Here is a 16875-nt window from a genome sequence, read left to right on the forward strand (position 1 = left end):
CACATGATGGTGATATCAATGATAATGAAACAAGAAAATGCAGATAAAAAGTTTCAAAATGAACAAAAAAAATTGAAATGAACATATGTAGAGGGATTCATGATGTGTGCTAACCTTAGAATGTTATTAGTCAAAAGATTGTATCACTACACAGTTTAGGCATATGATACATAGAGTCATGTCTGGTTTTGTCTTTGTTACTTTGTGCTTGAAATTTAAATCATGTCAACAATGTCAACCATCCTGAGTTCTCCCTAAGAAGAAAATCAAAGAGGTGATTTGATATGATTGTCACCTTCTGTTCCCTTGTCTCCTGCCCACCTAGGATACAGATCTGATGACATTCAACATTTCTGTACATCGGTCATGGTGGCGGGAACATGGGCCTGGTTGTGTCCGAAGAGTGCTGCCTCCATCAGCCCACGGCATGATGGATGATTACACGTACATCTCTGTCACAGGCTGCATCGTCGACTTCCAGTACCTGGAGGTCATCCACAGTGCCATCCAAATACTACTTTCTGTAAGTTTCACACCTGTGTCATTGTCTGACCAGGACCCTCCTTTAGTGGCCTTTTTATATCTGAACCTTCTGTCCAGGGACATGGAAATAGCATCAAGTATGCTAACATCTGTTGTACTAATGGCAGGTGACATCTTTTTCCAGTAGGTATCCAGACACATTGTCTCTAGAACCGGTGAGTTGCTGTTCTTTCTAGCTTGAGATACAATCCACCCATTCAGTGAAATAGTATCACTGTTTCCCTCCCCATACTTTAGGCTTTTCTACTTCCCTTCTACTACAGCTTCAGCTTCTCATGCATTCTTTCACTAATGCACATTAGTTCTAGAGAAAGAAAATGGAAAGACACTCAATGGTTTGTTCAGTCTAATAAATTTCCTATTTCAAAAAAACATTCCTTAAGAGAACAAGTCCCAGAGAGTGTTACACATTCTAGTGCCTAGAATTTGGGGTCAGGACACAGCTCCACCTAGAGCAACACAGAGGAGATGGCTTGATTGGACCACAGGTTTGTGTGCTTGGAGCTTCTTAAAGTTAATTTATTTCTACGATGATATCCCACCCACAGCTTGATCACTGTGGAGTGGAATTCATTTAAGCTATCTACCATCATCAAGAATGCTATTTATTTGGAATCCAGCAAGCACTAGGCATTTTGTTTGAGTCAATACACAATAAAGCCATTCTTAACCATGCTCTTCCCATAAACTAACTACCTCAGTCCTATCCAGCTGGTTAAAGTCAGAAAGAGAGATATATACTCAATAATAAATTAATAGATGACAGAAATATAGGTGCGTGTCAATGAAAAATGTACCTTGGAATTATTTCTAAGAACTTTGAGAAATCCCTGATATCGTTTACTTTATTTGTTATCTACTGCTGTGTGACAAAACACTCCAAAATATAATTACTTGAAATAATACCAGTTTATTGCTTAGAGTTCTGTGCATCAGGAATTTGGACAAGGCTCCACTGGGTAGTTCTGTTCCATGTGATACTGGCTAGGATCACTTATGTGAACTTTCCCATCAAGACCTCTGCTGGGGCTAGAACATCCAAGAAGAACTCACTCAGATGTCTGGTGCTGGCTGTTGGGGAAAAAATGACAGGCTTTCTTATAGCAATGCACCTGGATTCCAAATGAAGCCCAATATGCAAGCATTTTCCAGCCTATATAGGCATACTTCTCTTTATTGCAGATTTTGCATTTTATTAATTGAAAATTTGGGGCAACCCTGCATTGAGCAAGTCTATTGGCACCATTTTTTTAAAAAAAAACGTTATGTATATATTTCTATGTGTTTTTAATTAAATTTATTGAGGTGGCATTGGATAATATGATCTTACAGGTTTCATGTGTGGGTTTCTATGTTACAAGATCTGTATATTGCACTGTGTGCTCCCTATCCAAAGTCAAATCTCCTGCCACCGTATATTAGGTCCCCCTTCACCTCCACCCCTTCCCTCTGGTGACCACTGCTGTTTGTGTCCATCAGTTTCAGTTTTATATTCCACATATGAGTGAAATTATATGGCTCTTAGCTTTTTCTGACTGATTTGTTTCACTTAGCATAATATTCTCAAGGTCCATCCATGCTGTCGCAAATGGAAGTATTTTATCCTTTCTTGTGGCTGAGTCATATTCCATTGTGTACTTGTACCACATCTTCTTTATCCAGTCCTCTATTGCAGGACACTTTGGTTGTTTCCATTTCTTGGCCACCATGAACAATGCTGCAATGAACATAGGTGTGCATATATTTTTGTGAATACATGTTTTTAAGTTTTTCAGCTATCGATATATACCCAGGAAAGGTGTATATTTTCCAACAGGCTCAGATTATGGTTAGCATTTTTTAACAGTAAAATGTGTTTAATTAAGGTATGGAAATTTTCTTTTTAAACAGAATTCTATTGCACACTTAACAGATGAAAGTATAGTATAAGCATACATTTTTTAAGTACTGAGAAACAAAAAAATCTGACTCGCTTTATTACAATAATTGCTTTATTATAGTGGTCTGAACCTACCCCTCAATATTGCCAAAGTATGCCTGTACTTGAGTAATGCTTACTATTTGGCTATTTGGCTACAAACCCTCAGATGACTGATATGACCAAGATCAGAGTCATTTTAGGAGAGACTGTGGAAAGTGAGACTATTAGGAAACATGGCTTTTTTTGTGGTCACTGATGCAGTGATCTCACCTAACTTTCTTAATTATTGTTCTGTAACCTGCCTATGTCAAGTTTTAAGATAGTGTTTTAGAGCACATTTTAATTAGAATGTTTTTTTAAAAACTGACCATTCAAAAAAATTTTTTAAATCAAAGATCTTTTAGTGTTTTTGTTCAATGAAAGCCAAATTTGACACTGAATTCAAAAAAGGAGATTGTACCCAATGCTAAGGATTTTTCATTCAGAGATATAACAGGGAATCTGCTTATGATCATTTTTATATATATATATATACACACACATACAAGGGTAGGCAAAAGTAGGTATGGAAAAAGACATGCAGGTTAAGATTATTACAATGGCTTTATTAACTCAAAAGAATGTTACTTACTATTGTAAACCTACTTTTGCCCATTCCTATATGTGTGTGCATGCAGGGGTGTGTGTGTGTGTGTGTGTGTGTGTGTGTGTGTGTGTGTGTGTGCTGTAATATTTTTTTTAAATCTAGAGGCAAATTTTCTCTTAAAAAATTTCAGCCTATTTTATGGTAAAAGAGTACTCTGTTATTATATACTAAATTCTAAAGGTTCTTATGGAAACATTTTTCTACAATATTTCATAGGTGGAAAGATCCTTCTCCTTTTAAAAATTATTCATATAAAATTGCTAAACCATATCAAGGAATAATGGCATGATGTCCAAATCTTTAAAATTCAGCAGGATACTATGGAATCAAAAAGTCATTTACCCATGGGAATGTCAGGTCACTTGAAAAGCAAGGTGAAAGTATTCATTTGATAAGGAGCTGAACTGTCACTTAAAAACCTATGCTCGAGAAATATTGAATTCAGTGTATGTTGCCACTAAAAGTGCTTGTCACTTATAAATGAATTCCTCGATGTATTACTTTAGTGGACATTCAAAGCTGACCACCTGAATCAATAGTCAGAATTCTATTGTTCAGCCTTCCAGAAAAAAAAAAAAAAAAAAAAAAAAAAAAAAAAAAAAGATTAGTTGTTGATCTCTGGCTTTAATTGTGTAATATACCTACAAGACAAGATTTCCAATATTATTTTAGATTAAAATGAAATATATCCTGAGTACTTCACAACTTTCAAATTATGTATTGTTGTCTTTGATTTCAGATAGGTTTCTTGCACTTTCCACTTATTTCATAGCAATATATTTACAATTATGAGAATTCTGTTTTTTAAAATCTTATGAATAAGGGATACTTCCTTAAGTTGTCTAAAACTAATTCTAGTGTATGTCATTTGTACACAGCATCTATGGGTTTTAATAACAAAATATGTGAGCATTTAAAATTCATATTCTTCTTATATCATAAAATTCTCTTTAATAGTGTGTGTACGATTGGGTTTTATTCTGTATGTTAATCATTTACCACAGACATTTATGTCTCAAACCACAAATTCCAAACCACTTCCAAACAACAAAATTAAGTCTCCCAAGACCCAGATGCTCATAATTATCCCACTCGTTTGCAGGTCTTCATAAATTTTTACTTACCTGCTAGTTTTAAATAATCTACTAAACATTTCCTACTCAATGCAAAAGCAAGCTAAAACATTGGGTAGACTTAAATACAATTTCAACAGAGCAATGCAACGCTTAATTAGGACTCATATCTAGAAAATATGAGAAATGTTTAATAATTCATCAAGACAAACATTGTGATTGGAGTCTTATGGAGATATTAGTATAAAAAAACTAATGTTACTGATGTTTTATTTAGGGTAGCTTAATGTCATTCATAGACATTTTATCTTTAGCTGTAGGTATAATTATTAGATTAGAGAAAAGTAGCCTTCATAAGAACAAAAATTAATTTTTAAAGCATTTACACTGTCCCTTTAAACAAATTTTGTATAAATTCTACAAAGAAAATCTTAATGTCATCTTTATGTTCTTTCTAAATGAAAACAGGCAGATTATCATTTATTCAGAAAAACATACTCAGTAAATCCCTACTGTGTACAAAGCACTGTGCTAGGAGCTTTGGGGATGAGAGGATGGAATTATATTGACAAAGTTGAATTAGACATGATCCACCCATGTTATCTGTCAGTCTACTAGGGGAGATCAGGCAGCCATCAAAGTGCCATCAGAGGGACAGAAAATGGGAGATCCATAATTAAGATTCTAAGTGCCTTCAGAGCTCCTGGGAGGAAGTAGTATTCAAGGGAGCTGCTATCTTTAATTTAGGTCCACAGAGTTTACTCTTGGAAGTGAATTTCTCTTTTAGTGGCTCAAACTTTAATATTTCAAGGACATCCCAGATGACTTACTGAAGGGATTACATAAGCTTACATTCATGCCAGCACAGCGAGAATCAAGAATTCTGAGAGTTTAAGCAATTACCTCTTTGGGTCCATGGAAACAATATATTAAAGCATATCACAAGGGGCAAAAATGGATGCGTTCAGCAGAGTTAAAACAAATGACAGGCTGGTTGTCCTGACAAGAGAGCAGAGAAACTCCTTCTGGATGGAGATCATAGTCAAAAGAGCTGCCTTGGCCCTGTTGGTGGCTTAGTTGGTTGGAGCATCATCACCAGAAGGATTATGGGTTCGATTCCCGGTCAGAGCATGTACAAGAGGCAACTGATAGATGTTTCTCTCTCACATCAATGATTTTCTGTCTTTCTCTCTTCTTTCACCTTTCTCTAAAATTAATTTAAAAATCATATGCTCAGGTGAGGATTTAAAAAAATAAATAAAGAGCTGCCTTAGCCAGAAAGGGTCAGATATGGGTCTTGATCAGACTCTTATTGCAACTAGCCCAAGATAAGCTCCAAGAAAACTGAGGTTCAGATGTGCCATGGCTGTAATTACATCTTGCAAAAAAGAGAACCTTTGGTTATTTCTCTCATGTGTTCACAGAAGGGACAGAATAAGCAGAGAAATAAAAATAAAGCAGGGGAATAGTGCATAGTAGTTCACTTTGGCCTAGGTAGAGTATATGCACAGAAATAGTGGCTTAAGTTGGAAGATAGGTTAATGGAGGCACTTGAATACTAAATTAAGGCCTTGAGCCTTTATCCTAAATGAAAAATAAAAACCTATCTTTAGTTTATAAGTAAAAAAATGGCATGCATAGGACTCGGAATTTAAGAGGCTATTCTAGTAAGCTTGTGCAGGATGGATCAGATAAGGAAGAACAGTATCGAGAGATTCTTACAGTAGCCTGGCCACGTGCCCTGTTGTGTCCTTGGAATACCTATCCTACAAACCAAACCTCAAAGAGGATTCCATGATGATATAAGTTTGATTGATATCATATTATATTCTCTCCTTGGAGATTCAGTATGTGAATTAGTATATTAAGTTTCTGAGAAATCCCGGTGTTTAAAAAACTAATTAAAAATAAAGGCTGAGAGACTCATCCAAATTAAAAGAGACTGAAGAAACATGACAACTAAGTGAAAGATGCAATACTAGACCAAAAAGCAGACAATTGTGGAATAGTTGTTAAAAATTGAGCCCTGACCGATTTGGCTCAGTGGATAGAACAATGGCCTGCGGACTCAAGGGTCCCAAATTTGATTCTGGTCAAGGGCAAGTACCTTGGTTTCAGGCACATCCCCAGGAAGGGGTGTGTAAGAGATGGCTGATTGATGTCTCTATCCCTTTCCCTTCCTTTCTGTAAAAAAAAAAAATCAATAAAATATATATGTTTTAAAAATTGAATAAAGTTGACATATTAGACAATAATGTTAATTTCCTGGGTTTTATCTTTGTTCTGTGGCAATGTAAGGTGCTAACATTTCAGGAAACTAGATGAAGGATATACAGGAATGAAGCTTTTTTAAAAATTTTTCTGTGTAAGTCTGAAGTTATTTCAAAATGATACTTTAAAAATATTTTAATTGAAAAATATCAGAATTTCCAAACAATTTTCTAAAGGAAATAATTTAGGAAATACTGGTTTGAGAAAAGTTATGAAGTTTCAGTGAGAGTTATTCAGAGGATAGACCCAAAATCATTACTGAGATTCAGCAAGTGCCTGTGAGTGGAGGTGAAGGAGACGGGATCTCCCTTCAGCCCACATGGCCAAGGAGGAGAGAGATATCTACATCCATACAGCAGCTGGGGAAAGAGCTGGGTTGACCAAGATACAAATGGGTTTAGATTTGAACACATGATGAGTCTTGACTGCATTATTGCTCTTACCATTTTTAGGTGCATATTTATTTTTGCACCTAATTACAAAAAAATAAAAACCCAAAACCTTCAGCAGGAAAAAAGAGTTGTTATGATATATTATCTAAAATAAGAACAACATATAAAGAAACAGAAAAGTGTGACCCAAATTCCAGGAAAAATTGTCTCTGAGTGGGTTCAGATATATTTAGCAGATAAAAACTTCAAAGCACCAATTATACTAATGCTCAAAATTAAAGAAAATCATGTTTGAATGGTTTTAAAATGTGTGATGGCAATTATTCAACAATAGAAAATTTCAATAAGGAAACAGAAATTATAAAAAGAACCAAATGGATAGTCAATAATTGAAAATTACAATAATAAATGACACGTTCACTAAATGTGTTCAATCAGAGATTTGCAGTGGCAGAAGAAGGAGTAATTCATCTTAAAGAAACAAAAAGAAATTACCAAATCTGATAAACAGGGAGAAATTTTGAAGAGAAATGGACAGAATCTCAGTGATCTGGAGACAACATAACATAAATGTTACTAGGGTCCTAGAAAGATGAGAGAAATAGTGACAAAAAATGTTTTGAAGAGTTAATGACCCACAACTTCTCTAAGTAGAGGGGAAAAAGAAGCAAAGTGACATTAAATACGTGGGTAAAAATGGAAAAATTACTTATGTAAATCCAAGTATGCAAAATAATTATAACAAATGTGTTTGGACAAAACACTAATCAATCTACCCAATATTTTTTTTTTTACAAGAACAAGATCCAACTGTATCCTATTTAGGGGGGGGGGGGGGAACACCATTTAGATTAAAAGACAAATTAATTGAAAGTAATAAGATTAAAAAAGTTACTCCTCCCAATAGTAAGAGTAATAAAGGTATAACTAATATCAGAGAGAAACAGACTGTAAGAAAATAAATATAGCCCTAACCGGTTTGGCTCAGTGGATAGAGTGTTGGCCTGCGGACTGAAGGGCCCCAGGTTCGATTCTGGTCGAGGGCATGTACCTTGGTTGCTGACACAACCCCAGTAGGAGGTGTGCAGGAGGCAGCTGATTGATGTTTCTCTCTCATCGATGTTTCTAACTATCTATCCCTCCCCCTTCTTCTCTGTAAACAATCAATAAAATATATTAAAATATATATATAATTAGTATGAAGGGGTTTCATAATGATAGAGAGGTCAGTACATCAAGATAACACATGCACACTTAACAACAGAATCCAGAAAGAATTGGAAGGATAAATAAAAAACGTAAAAATACGGTTGAATATTTTAATGCCTTCTTCAAATACAATTGTTAAACAAGTAAACAGAATTTCAGCAAGTATCTGGAAGACCAGCACTACACCAGCCACTCACTTGAGCTCGCTGACGGTTATAGAGCATATTTACAGAGAGGAAGGAAGGGAGAGGGATAAAGGTCTGTAACCCACCTAACTGCACACACTCTTTTCAAGAGCACGTGTAACATTTGTCAAGATCGACCATGTGCTAGGCCATAAAACAAGTCTCAATAAATTAAAAGAATTGAAATGATTCAAGGTATGTTCTCTGAACATAAGATAATTGAACTAAATGGAAACAAAAACATAGATCATGACTTATGCTACACAGCCCACAGTTTTAGGAGAGAACTTCATAGCTATAAATGGACTCATCAAAAATTAAGAACATTTCCCATAAGTAACTGAAGTGTTCACCTTATGAAACTAGAAAAGGAAGAGCAAAGAAAGCAAACAATCACAAAGACTAAAAGAGAAATAATAGAAAACATTAAAAAAAAATCAATATAACCAAAGTTTTTTTAAAAAATCTACAAAATTGGTAAACTATTAGCTAGATTGACTGGTAGAAAAATAAAAGAATGTTCAAAATTACAAAAATCAGAAATAAAAGATATCTCTTTTGACTTTAGAGAAATTAAAAGGATTATAAGATAATGCAATAAATAACTTAATGGAAACAATTTAAATAACTTAGATAAAATAAAAAATCCCAAAACTCATTCAAGAAGAGATATAAAATCTGAATAGGCCAACCAAGAAGGAACAAATATAACAAATTAGTTATAAAAATAATTTTCAATCTGGGCTTAGGCTCAGACAGCTTCACATCAGTGTTTTTATCCATGGTAAAATGAGATCTACTTGGATTGGAATTCCAGCTCTGCCATATTCAGAGTAAACTTTCTCCAAGTTCCTTTACTTCGTCTCTAAAGTAAAGATGGTAATAGTGCTTTTTTGTTGAGTTGTTGCAAGGCTTGAAGACTATACAAGTAAGGAACTAAGCAGAGTGGTTGGCACATACTATGTTTTCAATCAATTTTAGTTAATAACAATGATGTCACAAACACCAGCATGCCCATGCAGATAACTTAGCTCAAGATTCACAAAGTGTAGAGAACTCTTCTCAGAAAAGTGTTACATAGATGTTGCATATAATATTATTATACATGGGCTAAAACCGGTTTGGCTCAGTGGATAGAGTGTTGGCCTGTGGACTGAAAGGTCCCAGGTTCGATTCCACTCAAAAGCATGTACCTTGGTTGAGGGCACATCCCCAGTTGGGGGGTGGGGGGGTGCAGGAGACAGTTGTTCGATGTTTCTAACTTTCTATCCCTCTCTCTTCCTTCCTCTCTATAAAAATTCAATAAAATATATATTTAAAAATATATTATTATACATGGGTCACCTCACTGGAAACAAAGAGATAATTCCTATAGATGATTTAAAATGAGTTGTGTTTTTGTTTTGTTTTTTTCTGGAATAGTAAAAAGATCAAGAGTTTAGCAGAATAATGCATATCCCAGGACTTAGGAGGTAGTTAACATATTTTCCAAGCAAATGTTTGGAATAGTTAAGCAAAACACCATCATGGGTGATCCAGGGAGCAGTAACAGAAGGACACCAGAAAGAGAATTGGTCGTATAATTTCAGCCTGTCCATCTCAATAAGCAGCCAGTAGTTTTGCATTAGAACGCGTTTGGTTATCCCATTTACAATGAGCTGCTAATCCTATAAATATTTATTGCTGAAGAAAAGAAAGCAGCTAAGCTCTCACCCATTGAGAAAGGTCTGTATGTAACCCACATGGTGTTGGTGATGTATGAAACCCTGAGGATTTGGCTACTTCTTACTGTGTTCAAGGCTGGACTGTGAACACAGGCTACTGTGCCTTGAGAGGCGCCCCCCGGAGGGCAGCTGTGAGCACAGGCTGCAGTGGGCGAGCTCCCAGGCCATAGCTGCTCTCTACTCAGACCTGAAGGGGACAATAGAGCCCACAGATTAGCAAATTTAACCTTGAATTGTTGGGAATAAGGATCAATCCCTTATGAATAGACTGAAATCAGAACAAAAGGAGAAAAATGTCTTTGGGGGGTGGGGTGGGAGAGGGGAGTCTTTCCTTGATATGATTCTGTATGCATGTACGTTATATGATGTTACGCCTCCACTATAGCTGGGAGGAAACAAAATAACACTTTCTTTGAAAGGGATGGTATCACTTAAGCAATAACTACATTTCATTCCTATTTTATATGCTGTGATTGTTGCATAGACAGAGATAAAAATATATCACTTATAGGTTTGCAGATCTTTCCATATCCTGTTTGCTATTTAGAAGATTTAGGCTTCTAATAATGAAAGCACAAAAACAAAAAACAAAAACTAAATCTACGATAACTAAGCATGATCATTATGAGCTTCCTTTACAACCGGAACAAAGAGAAGAGCCCAGTGAATAAATACTACCATCCTCTTACTTTAACTATGTTCTCAGAACTATTATTAATACACCATTTGTTTCTCTTGCTGTGTTGGTGAATTGACGAGTACCAATAGTCAGTGAAAAACAGGTTCTTTTGTGTGTGTGTGTGTGTGTGTGTGTGTGTGGTTTACATGAACACTTCTATTAACATTTGAAGTTAATGTTAGGAGCTACTTATGAATTTGAATATTGGGAGTTTTTAATGCAGGAATTCTGTACCAGGAAAATAATTCTCTCTTAAACATCTGCTGTATGTCTGGTACCTTTCCACACACTGAGGATACACAGAGAACAAGACACTTACAAGCTATTGAGAAAGACATATCTTTGAACAAGTAATTGCAACCCTGATAAATGTTAGCCAAAGTGATGGGTGCATATCTCCTGGTTAACCAGAACACTTATCACTGCCTAAGTGTGTGGTGTTAGGAGTGCAGGTTCTGTATCAGAATGCCGGGGTTTGAATCCTAGGCAACTATTAGCCTATATGACCAATAATTAGCTCTATAACCTCAGCCAAGTTACTTAGCCTCTTTATGCTCCAGGTTCCTCATCATTAAAGTGGGGATAATAGTATTACCTACCTCCTAATCAGTGATCAGTAAACTCATTAGTCAACAGAGCCAAATATCAACAGTACAATAATTGAAATTTCTTTTGAGAGCCAAATTCTTTAAACTTAAACTTTTTCTAATTTCACTTCTTCAAAATAGACTCACCCAGGCTGTGGTATTTTGTGAAAGAGCCACACTCAAGGGGCCAAAGAGCCACATGTGGCTCCAGATCCGCAGTTTGCTAACCACTGTCCTAAGTAATTATGCCAATTGTGAGGATTAAATGTGGATTTTTCCCATGGCAGTCTCATGATTTCAAGAACATGCTAGCAAAAACTGAAAAGTCTCTTGAATCATGTCTTAGAATGTTTTGAATTTCAGTGGCATTCCACTGGTCAAAGCTAGTCACAACACCAGACCAGATTCAAGGAATGGGGGAATAGAGTGCACTTCTTCATAAAAATAAAGAGAGAGAGAGAGAGAGAGAGAGAGAGAGAGAGAGAGAGAGGGAGAGTTGTAAAGTACTGCACCCATTTTTACAATCTTCCTCCTGATAGTAGCAGAAATCAATCAAAGGGTAAATCTCATTGGCCCAGCTCATTTCGCATGCTCATTTCGCATGGTCAGAGGCCATTTTATAAGCTGACCATCTTTCTTTGGGTCTACTACTCACCACCAGGTCAGTTATCTGTGACTATGGAAAGAATTATTACTGAATGGTAAGAGTGTGCGTGAGTTCACTTCCCTCAGAGAAGGATGTGGCAGGCAGGCTCTCATCCCCCGTAAGGTTAGGATAAGAACCTCTGCATGGGTTCTGGAGGTCTGAGAGGACCGAACTCTAACATTTCATTTTGAGCTCTAGGACTATCCGATAAGAAATGTGTGCTTAATATCATCACCCAGAATACCCATAATCCTCATCAAACTTGATATTTCTGGGTTAAATAATCCCTATCATTGCTAGCGTTTGAGCTCAAAGGAGGGGGAAAAATCACAAATTAAGTAGCAACAGCATGATGCCCTGTCTTATTATACATACCCATATTAGACAAATGTGAATATCTACCTTTTGGTTTTTAAAATAAAAAGCGTCTATTCTAATGCCAGCGGCTACTAGGAAAACAAGTGAGCTGCAGAGCTGGCGGTAACTTATTATTTTCTTTGTCTTTTATTTTTACTATCATTAGTAGACTTTGGGCACAGAGCATGTTATTTCTCTACAGGAAGTAAGGTGGCTGTCTAGCAATAAATGGCCTCATAATGAGGTGATTATGTTAACATGTGTAGATTCTAGTCTGGCTCCAATAAATATCAAATAGAGCATGCAATAAATGTCATAGGAAATTCCTTTTTCACTTCCTATGTGGTATGTAAGTGCAAGAAAAATCCATTCAACTGTCGCTAATAAATGCTCTTAAATGAAATGTCATTAGGCAAAATCGGAACTAGGTATTGGTACTTAGAAAATAGTTCTCAACCTTGAAGTTACTCTCAGGAAGATCTATAGTCCCCTCCCTTGCCAGGTTTACCTAAAACTGTGCTTACAGCTACTCAAGTGTTTCTTGAGGTGAGGAGCTGGGAAGGGAAATGGAAAAGTGATGAGCAGAACTGGAGGTCTCTTCAATCTCAACCCTCCTCTTAGCCTCATTTTCTTTCCTCTTCATATCCTACATTATTTACTTATTTGGGGGAAGGTTGCCAGTAATGTGAGACATCCTGGCAGCTGCCTGCATCCCTAAGATATGGCATCTGATGTGTCTTTCCAGCATTGAAGAAGAGTCCAACTTGGTGGAAATACAGAGTGGGTCCTCAACACAGTGGTGTCTGACCTCCAGAACACAGCACTCAGCTGAGGCCAGTAGTTCCACCTGCTGTCTCTCAGTGCCTGCTTCTTCTTTTCTTGTCTTTTTTCTTTCATTCTTGTCTAGTTCATTCATTCAAGTATCCATTCACCCCTTCATCCATCCCATTCAAGCCATGTTCTGTTCCTTCTGTGGGTGTATCATGGTGCAGAAGACAGAATTTACCTCAACACCAAGTGTGTTAAAATTTCTAGAAAGGAAGACCCAGGAATTTGTATATTAAACAAACTCTAAAGTTATATACATATATGAGTACTCCTTATTTATAGGTTACAAATATATATATATATATATATATATATATATATATATATATATAACCTGGATTCCTATCACCAAGAAGGAATCCATATTCTCTATTTAAATCTTACCCCTATTCTATTCCTCAAAGTGCAAAACCAAATCAAAACAAGAGCTAACACTTCTAAGATTTGTTACTAACATTTATAATTGAAGCAACTGCTAAATTTCAATTAGAGGTTAGTGAAAAGAATGATGTAATTTTCCTGCTTTCAGTGAGATTCCTCAGTTTTCTTTATACTCTTCATTTCCCTTCCGCGAAGTAAGAAGCTGTTATCTATTTCTGCTCTTTCCATGGTTAACCTTAAAGTTTTATATTGTACTTGACTTTTAAAATCTAAACTTAATTCGTATTTTTATCTTTTTTTCAAACACAAGAAAGATATAAAGTCCTTTACACTTTAATTCTAATTATCCCTCTCCCATTTTCCATATAATTTTGTCTAGTATTTTAGGTCCGCCTTATTTATAATGTATAACTTATTATTTTTATAGCAACTGCTTATTTGAGTGGCATGCTTATCCATTTTCTGCTCACTATTGCTTCTTGCATAACATGTGCTGTGTTAGGTTCAGTTATCCTGCTCTTGAAGTGTATGCTTTAGTAGTTCTTTCACTGAACTTGTGAACAGAAAGCTCTGTCTTTGTTGGTCTCATTGTCTTTATTTCAGCTTCATTCTTTAAGATTACTTTGGCTCAATAGTTATTCTATCTAATAACTATTCTAATAGTTCAACAGCTCTTTTGCTCAGCATATCATCTTCTGGCATCTATTAAAACTGCCAGATGATATCAATCATACCAATAGGGTAAGCATTCTCAGAAAGATATATGTTGGAAGAAAAACACTTGACTTGAAATTTTTATGGGAAAATAATTTTATAGTAATCAAGTAGTTCCACTACTGCTACATTTGTCTTTTCAAAATAATTCAAACTCGATTTTATAAAAAATGTAATAAATGGCTATTGAAGGCTAGAGGCTTTCATATCTCATTGAATATCACAAGCTTAGGATATTTTAATAGCTCCATGTCTAACAGATGAAGAAATAATTTCCTCTTGATCACACAGCTAAGAAATGGCAATTATGGGATGCAAACCTAGGTCTGCTGATTCCAAACCAGTCTAGTTGCCTCTAGAATAGATAATTTATTCAATACTTATTTTTCAAGACAGTGAAAGACATAGAATACAGGTGTACCTCGGAGACATTGAGGTTCCAGACCCCTGCATTAAAATGAATATCGCAATAAAGTAAGTTGCACAAATGTTTTGATGTTCCAGTGCTTGTAAAAATTATGTTTACACTATACTGTAGTCCAGTAGTCGGCAAACTCATTAGTCAACAAAGCCGAATATCAATAGTACAATGATTGAAATTTCTTTTGAGAGACAAATTTTTAAACTTAAACTATATAGGTACCTAGGTACATTGTTATTAACTTAATTAGGATATTCCTAAGATGGCCTTTGCTAAAACTCAAGGGGCCAAAGAGCCACATGTGGCTCGTGAGCCACAGTTTGCCAACCACTGATGTAGTATATTAAGTGTGCAGTGGCATTATATCTTTAAAAATGTACCTAGCTTAATTGAAAAACACCTTATTACTGAAAAATGCTCACCATTTATCCAAGCCTTCCGTGGAACTGTAATCTTTTCACGGAGGGCGAGGAGGGGGAGTGTTCAGGAGGGGGATGCTGCCTTGATGTTGATGCTGCTGATAAGCCCTGGTGGCAGTTGCTGAATGGTGGGTCTTATCATAAGACAACAGTGAAGTTGACTGCATCAATTGACTCTTCCTTTCATAAGCAATGTTTCAAAAATCAATAATCACAGATCACCATAATAAAAGTAATAATAATTTTAAAAATTTGAAATATTGCAAGAATTACCAAAATGCAACATAGAGACATAAAGTGAGTATGTGCTGTTGGAAACCCTGCAGGGTGATCACCAACCTTCCATTTGTAATAAATAAATAAATAAAAACATAAATACATAATTAAATGGAATCAACAAAAGCAATATCTGTGAAGTACAATAAAATGCTACATGTCTGTTATATTAATTAAGATATCAGTCTCTTGGTCACTCTCACTTAATGATCACATGACTGATGATATTGTCTTCCTCAGGGGCCCAAGTGGAGGTCCATCAAGGATCAGACCCCTCCAACCTGCCCGTGAGGCTTGGGGAAGCTGCACTTTGCTTCAGAAGGCTGAACGTTAGGACCTTGGCTGCTTGCTTGAGTAATCATGTTCAGCAGTTTTAGATTCAGGATAGGTTCCCTCAGCCACATGTTGAGAAATTGAAAAATGGCAAAACTGAAAAATAAATGACCTTTGAAATACTGAAGAGTCTTTACTCTGGAGAAAAATGTAATTCCATTTCCAGGCACATTTCACTTCTTTTATGATGTGAGGATATCACAAGGCATGCCAGTGAGTCTACTGGGATGTATTTGGTGGAGCAGTTCATTTCTGGGGTAAAGTTTTTTTATTTACAGTATGCGAGCATGGGAATTAGGGAGGCTGGGTTTCTGTCTGAACCCTGGATCCAATTTACTTTAGAACACCCACAAGTCATTTAGGCTCTGGGCGCTTCGGTTTTCTCCTTTAGAAAATGTGAAATCTATAAGGAGCTCTCTGTCCTTCGATATGTGAGTTGAATACACTTCTATTTATTGAACAAACTTTGATTTTATTTTTTTTTACTTTATATTTTTAGTCACCATAGTATATGTGTATGCAAGGTAGGTGTAGATGTAGGAAGCTAGGTACTTATTTTTACTTTCTTTTTTCTCTTTCCTGACTTCTGTTAAATTGGTAAAGTTTTAAATATTCTTGGTCTTACTTATGATGTATTTGCTGCTCACTTGGAAATTGCACATATATCTTCTTCCACTAATGATTACCATTAGGTATTTATTTTTGCTTTTTTTTTTTTTTTTATAAAACTTTTTAAGACTAGAGGCCCGGTACATGAAATGCATGCATGGGGGGGGGGGTCTCTTTCAACCTGGTCTGCACCCTCTCTCAATCTGGGACCCCTTAGGGGATGTCCAACTGCTAGTGTAGGCCTGCAAGATTGAGCCTAAACCTGCAGTCGGACATCCCTCTTGCAATCTGGAACCACTGGTTCCTAATTGTTTGCCTGCCTGCCTGCCTGGATCACTCCTAACTACTCTGATTGCCTTCCTCATTGCCCCTAACAACTTGCCTGCCTGCCTCATTGCCCCTAACCACTCACCTGCCTGCCTGATGCCCCTAACTGCTCACCTACCTGCCTGATCACCTCTTATTGCCTCAGCCCCCGCCACAAAGGCTTAGTCTGGAAGGACCCTTCGAAAGGTCATTCAGCTGTCTAGTCTAATTAGCATATTATGCTCTTATTATATTAATAAATATAGATTTACATGAAGTTCTAAAGAACTCAAAACAATGAGCCTGTATAACTTTACCAATTTCCCCCAATGGGAATCTGTTCTACATTTCTATA

At 36.2% G+C, this 16875-nt stretch overlaps 1 protein-coding gene across 2 annotated transcripts in view; it reads left to right on the plus strand.

Annotated features, from left to right (window-relative positions):
- Positions 1–16875, plus strand: part of NKAIN3 (sodium/potassium transporting ATPase interacting 3) — a 405119-nt gene that overhangs the window by 320291 nt on the left and 67953 nt on the right. For both annotated transcript variants that reach the window (XM_036437007.2, XM_036437008.2), the window contains exon 4: positions 326–523. In XM_036437007.2, the coding sequence (XP_036292900.1) occupies positions 326–523 (198 nt within the window). The remainder of the gene's footprint in view (positions 1–325; positions 524–16875) is intronic.

Source organism: Pipistrellus kuhlii, unplaced genomic scaffold (genome assembly GCF_014108245.1).
Source record: "Pipistrellus kuhlii isolate mPipKuh1 unplaced genomic scaffold, mPipKuh1.p scaffold_m20_p_14, whole genome shotgun sequence".
Lineage (NCBI taxonomy): Eukaryota > Metazoa > Chordata > Mammalia > Chiroptera > Vespertilionidae > Pipistrellus > Pipistrellus kuhlii.